The sequence below is a fragment of the Electrona antarctica genome (genome assembly GCF_951216825.1).
Source record: "Electrona antarctica genome assembly, chromosome: 4".
NCBI lineage: Eukaryota > Metazoa > Chordata > Actinopteri > Myctophiformes > Myctophidae > Electrona > Electrona antarctica.
The window spans coordinates 3,462,717-3,469,485 of NC_136809.1; the positions used below are offsets into that span (position 1 = coordinate 3,462,717).

The 6,769-nt window shown below is 45.7% G+C and overlaps 1 protein-coding gene across 4 annotated transcripts in view; it reads left to right on the forward strand.

Moving 5' to 3' along the window:
• Positions 1-5,972, forward strand: part of nomo (nodal modulator) — a 67,713-nt gene extending 61,741 nt beyond the window's left edge. For all 4 annotated transcript variants that reach the window (XM_079499212.1, XM_079499211.1, XM_079499214.1 and 1 more), the window contains 3 exons: positions 349-468; positions 3,809-3,901; positions 5,279-5,972. In XM_079499212.1, the coding sequence (XP_079355338.1) occupies positions 349-468; positions 3,809-3,901; positions 5,279-5,422 (357 nt within the window). In that variant the 3' untranslated portion in view covers positions 5,423-5,972. The remainder of the gene's footprint in view (positions 1-348; positions 469-3,808; positions 3,902-5,278) is intronic.
• Positions 5,973-6,769: the final 797 nt, after the last annotated feature.

Consider the following 6,769-nt stretch of genomic DNA (forward strand, 5'->3'; position numbering starts at 1 on the left):
CCCCACTGACGCTCGATTCTCAGGGCTTCTGGGAAATGGAGGCACAATGCGGCGTAACGGCCACATCCACTGAGCTCTGTTCCCCGTTGTTTCGGATCGCGGCGGTGGAATATTTTTCGACTAGAAACCACAAACGACATATTGGACAACATATTTTCAGATGGGGGTCGGTGGCCGATTACATATGATTTCTGGGGGTCCTTGACATGAAATAGTTTGAGAACCACTGACACAGAAACAGTTCTTTTTTCAGAAAACTGTCATGATTTAGAAGACATTTTGTAGAACCTGGTCTCAATGTGTCAACGACTGCTTCTCCATCCTTTGTCCATTCCTCCTCTCCCACAGAGCTACGTGCTGATGCTCTACTCCACCCTCCCCCGCTCCCAGTACGACTACGCCCTGCCTCAGGTCACCTTCACCTCCACGGGCTACCACAAGCACGTGACCTTGACCTTCAACCCCAACGTAAGTACTGTAGGCCAGGGGCTACCACCATAGATATATATATAAGAAAGCTAGATGGCTCACCCGCGCTCTGGCCAACGTGCAGCTCCCTAGTAATCCATTCTGTGATCTGTTCTGCCGTGAGTCTCTAGTACACTGACTGAGGAAGTGTTCGTTAATCTCACAGAATGGACAGTAGGCATTAGCTGTCCCTGTCCCTTAGGGTGGGGCTTCAGAACCATGCAGAACTGAGGCATATCCATGAACCATGCAGAACTGAGGCATATCCATGAACCATGTAGAACTGAGGCATATCCATGAACCATGCAGAACTGGCATATCCATGAACCATGCAGAACTGAGGCATATCCATGAACCATGCAGAACTGGCATATCCATGAACCATGTAGAACTGAGGCATATCCATGAACCATGTAGAACTGAGGCATATCCATGAACCATGTAGAACTGGCATATCCATGAACCATGCAGAACTGAGGCATATCCATGAACCATGTAGAACTGGCATATCCATGAACCATGCAGAACTGAGGCATATCCATGAACCATGTAGAACTGAGGCATATCCATGAACCATGTAGAACTGAGGCATATCCATGAACCATGCAGAACTGAGGCATATCCATGAACCATGCAGAACTGGCATATCCATGAACCATGTAGAACTGAGGCATATCCATGAACCATGTAGAACTGAGGCATATCCATGAACCATGTAGAACTGGCATATCCATGAACCATGCAGAACTGAGGCATATCCATGAACCATGTAGAACTGGCATATCCATGAACCATGTAGAACTGGCATATCCATGAACCATGCACAACTGGCATATCCATTAACCATGTAGAACTGAGGCATATCCATGAACCATGTAGAACTGAGGCATATCCATGAACCATGTAGAACTGGCATATCCATGAACCATGCAGAACTGAGGCATATCCATGAACCATGTAGAACTGGCATATCCATGAACCATGTAGAACTGGCATATCCATGAACCATGTAGAACTGGCATATCCATGAACCATGTAGAACTGAGGCATATCCATGAACCATGTAGAACTGGCATATCCATGAACCATGTAGAACTGGCATATCCATGAACCATGCAGAACTGAGGCATATCCATGAACCATGCGGAACTGGCATATCCATGAACCATGTAGAACTGGCATATCCATGAACCATGTAGAACTGAGGCATATCCATGAACCATGTAGAACTGGCATATCCATGAACCATGTAGAACTGAGGCATATCCATGAACCATGTAGAACTGAGGCATATCCATGAACCATGTAGAACTGGCATATCCATGAACCATGCAGAACTGAGGCATATCCATGAACCATGTAGAACTGGCATATCCATGAACCATGTAGAACTGGCATATCCATGAACCATGTAGAACTGGCATATCCATGAACCATGTAGAACTGAGGCATATCCATGAACCATGTAGAACTGGCATATCCATGAACCATGTAGAACTGGCATATCCATGAACCATGTAGAACTGAGGCATATCCATGAACCATGTAGAACTGGCATATCCATGAACCATGCAGAACTGGCATATCCATGAACCATGCGGAACTGGCATATCCATGAACCATGCAGAACTGAGGCATATCCATGAACCATGCGGAACTGGCATATCCATGAACCATGTAGAACTGGCATATCCATGAACCATGTAGAACTGAGGCATATCCATGAACCATGTAGAACTGGCATATCCATGAACCATGTAGAACTGGCATATCCATGAACCATGCACAACTGGCATATCCATGAACCATGTAGAACTGAGGCATATCCATGAACCATGTAGAACTGGCATATCCATGAACCATGTAGAACTGAGGCATATCCATGAACCATGTAGAACTGGCATATCCATGAACCATGCAGAACTGAGGCATATCCATGAACCATGTAGAACTGAGGCATATCCATGAACCATGTAGAACTGAGGCATATCCATGAACCATGCAGAACTGAGGCATATCCATGAACCATGTAGAACTGGCATATCCATGAACCATGTAGAACTGAGGCATATCCATGAACCATGTAGAACTGAGGCATATCCATGAACCATGCGGAACTGAGGCATATCCATGAACCATGTAGAACTGAGGCATATCCATGAACCATGTAGAACTGAGGCATATCCATGAACCATGTAGAACTGAGGCATATCCATGAACCATGTAGAACTGAGGCATATCCATGAACCATGTAGAACTGAGGCATATCCATGAACCATGTAGAACTGAGGCATATCCATGAACCATGCAGAACTGGCATATCCATGAACCATGCAGAACTGAGGCATATCCATGAACCATATCCATGAACCATATCCATGAACCATGTAGAACTGAGGCATATCCATGAACCATGTAGAACTGGCATATCTGCCCATTTTCTGAGGCAACCAATGTTTTGGCTCATTACTAGGGAGCTGCACACGTACTTGAAGCGTAAACTTCTCAAAGGCCGCCCGCCGCCTCGACATGTCGGCTGCCTCCAGGACACTGGCTATTTTCCGTAACGCTAATTGGTGTGTGCATGTAAGTGTCGGCCAACAGGCGAGCCTCTTCAAGCTTGAGGTGGTCAACTAGGACTTCATACTTGAACCGCTGGGTGGCGTTGATGGCAGCAGGTTTGAGTGATAATTTGAGGCGGGAAAACTCACTCAGTGGAGCAGCAATACAGGGGGCCACGACCTAAAATGGCTGCCATGGTCACAGGACAAACCTAAACGGTACCACAGTATTCCTTCATCCTTGAAAATGTGGGTCACCAGAATCAAGATCCTAGGTGGTCTAGAACCTGCATTTGTAAAATAACCACCATTTGGCGGCCATTTAGTCTTAGTTTTAGTCATAGCTTAGTTTTCATTTAGTTTCCGTCAGTGGAAAAAGGTAGTCGACGGACATTTTTCGTCTTGGTTTTAGTCGACGAAATCAACACTGCTTTGACGAGACCGTTCCTCCTCTTTGTTTCAGCGTAAAGTGCCTGACCAGGATGTGGCCCAGGGCTCCTACATCCCTCTGCCTCTCACCCTGTCTCTCACCCTGCCTCTCACCCTGTCTCTCACCCTGCTCTCACCCTGCCTCTCACCCTGTCTCTCACCCTGTCTCTCACCCTGCCTCTCACCCTGTCTCTCACCCTGTCTCTCACCCTGTCTCTCACCCTGCCTCTCACCCTGTCTCTCACCCTGTCTCTCACCCTGTCTCTCACCCTGTCTCTCACCCTGTCTCTCACCCTGTCTCTCACCCTGCCTCTCACCCGGTCTCTCACCCTGTCTCTTCTTTGTTTCAGCGTAAAGTGCCTGACCAGGATGTGGCCCAGGGCTCCTACATCGCTCTGCCTCTCACCCTGCTGCTGCTGCTGGCTGCCTACAACCATGAGAAGGTACTATTTACACCATTTAGGTACAAACACAACCATGAGAAGGTACTATTTACACCATTTAGGTACAAATACAACCATGAGAAGGTACTAGACGCACCATTTAGGTACAAACAATGACCCTTCAACCATGAGAAGGTACTACACGCACCATTTAGGTACAGAAAATGGCATTTCAACCATGAGACGCATCACTCTACATCTACACTGTTTAATAATAGTAGTAGTAGTAGTTTATTTGTATAGAACCTTCCATGACATGAAATGCAGCTCAAAGTGCTTTACAGAGCAATAGAGAAAACAAGAAAAGCAAAGCCATAGAACGACATTAAAATAATAGCAGTGAGAATTATGGCAATACAGTGAGGACATGAATGACGAGGATTTTAAAACAAGAACTCAACTAAAAGAAGAGTGTAGAAGTAGGTCTTTATCTGTGCTGCCTGTCGGAGGTACAGTGGGAGGTTGTTCCATGCCGTCGGCCCGTAGAAGCAGAAAGCTGCTTCACCGTGTTTTTTTTGGTTACCATTTTGTTTAGGCACATCGAGCAGGCCAGCAGTGGAAGCTGCGTTGTCCTTCAATTAATTAACATTAACTGCTCGTGACGGAACGTTCTGCCAATTAGAATACAAACGGCAACCGCTATTGGCGGAATAGCAGATAAGCTTTATTATTGATATCAAACTGGATCACTGATTTATTTTTCTTTATTTTTTGCTTGGCCTTCTTCAGCGGTCCTAGGCCGGTTTCTCGCATCCATAGTGTCGTTCACTTCTGGTATACAGCCGGACTAAAAGATGAATAACTCTAAATCTACGGAGCTCTCCATGGTTTTGATAAAACGTGTGATGTTCCGAGGTCTTTGCTGATTATATTAACATAGCTGATTAAATAATAACATTGGCGCTTTCTAGAGCAAGGATGGCTTCATTTTTAGCTCGCTAGCATTGACGCCTATTATTTAGCATCTAAGATGGCCGCCCAAGCCGGACGTGTGTATCCAGCGTGCAACACACTAAAACGAAGTACATCCGGGTATCGGCAGTCTAGCGTTGGCTCAACTTGTTAACAAGTTGGCTAACTGCCCCGCCGATAGGATGGTTCTGTACATAGTGGGGACCTCATGTTTTGTTTTTGTATTGTCTTGGTGTTATGTGCTCTGTGTTGTTTTTGAACAGAAATATCCTTCGGGACAATAAAGATTATTATTAACTCGAGTAACTCGGGTTCTGTAGTCAAAGTGTTAAAAAAATATGACAAAATATTGTGTATCGTGGTATTTGACACAAACTATGGCGATATTATATATTTTTCCATATCAACCCCCCCCCCCCCCCCCCCCCCCAAACCTCATATCCCTCCTTGGCCCCTCCCCCCCAGGTGTTTCCCTTATTGCTACAGCTGGTGAACCGCCTCCAGGGGGTCAGGAACATGGCTGCCCAGAGCGGTGGCGGGGGGGAGAGCAGCCTCCTGGACGAGGTCAAACGCCAGGCGGTCAGGAGACAGAAGGCCAGGCGCACATGAGGCCCCGTTGGTTTGGTTTGGGACACTTCTTCAGATCAACCCCCCCCCCACCCCGTTTTTCAACCAACAACTAGATGGAAGTGCACTAGTAGCCAGCCCTCAAGGAACACTGTGGTTTGAAGCTGCAGCCGTGGAGCTCGTTTCCCCTAGAGCAGTGGTTGTTTCCCCTAGAGCAGTGGTTTTCAGCTGTTCTTCATATCCAGGATCCATTGTTTTATTCAGCATTTGAGCCACGGAACCACCATTTGACCCGATTTTTGCCTCTCCAGACCCAAAACTAAAGAATATGTTGTTGTCGTTGAATGACGAGATTTAGCCTCTCAGACCCAAAACTAAAGAATATGTTGTTGTCGTTGAATAAGATGTCGTCCACAATTCCATGCTGTATTGATGTTGGTACCATTAGGAGAGAGAAAAGGCAATCGTTGATCAAAATAACATTCTCTAATTTGTGTAGACTAAATGAAGTAGAATGTTTAATGATAATTTAAAACTCGTAAAATGGATTCACGTTCTCGAGAGTTAAATATCTAATAAAGGGTCCATTTGGTTACCATCTCCATTTAGCTGCATGGGGGACCACCTGGACCCCCCCCCCCCCCCCCCCATAAGGACCACCGGTAGAGAACCACTGCCCCAGATAAGCATCATTTACATCAGGTGGTGTTGAGCCGTCTAAACTGAGGTGTGATTAGAAAACTGAGCCGACCCACCTCGAAGCCCCAAAACACACCACTTTGATGTGCCCGCCCCCTCCCCTCCCTTCCGTCAGCCAATTGCATTCAAGCAGACTGATGGACGATATCCTCCCGTCAGCCAATCACATCATCCAGACAGATTTACGTCGTCTTCGTCTTCATTCTTCCCGTTAGAACCTCTGTTTTGTTTTTTTTGTAGAATGTGAGACGTTTTTTTTTATATACATTTGTAGGTCATTTAAGCTCAACTGAGAACCACTGTTTGGGTCATTCATTCATTCATTCAATGCACTTGAATGCCTCGTAATTGTTTGTTTTAAACATCTTTGTGTTCATAGCGTTTCCTTTTTATCCACTTTACATTATTTTTTTTTGCTTCATACCAAAATGAGGCCCAGCCATTATTAACCCATTTAGAGACCAGATTCTCCATTATTAACCCATTTAGAGACCAGATTCTACAAAATGAGGCCCAGCCATTATTAACCCATTTAGAGACCAGATTCTACAAAATGTCTAAATCCTGACCGTTTTCTGGAAAAACCCTATGTTTCTATATCGGTGGTTCTCAAACAATTTCATGTCAAGGACCCCCAAACATCATAATGAAATTGGCCGCCGACCCCCCCCCCCCCATCTGAAAATATGT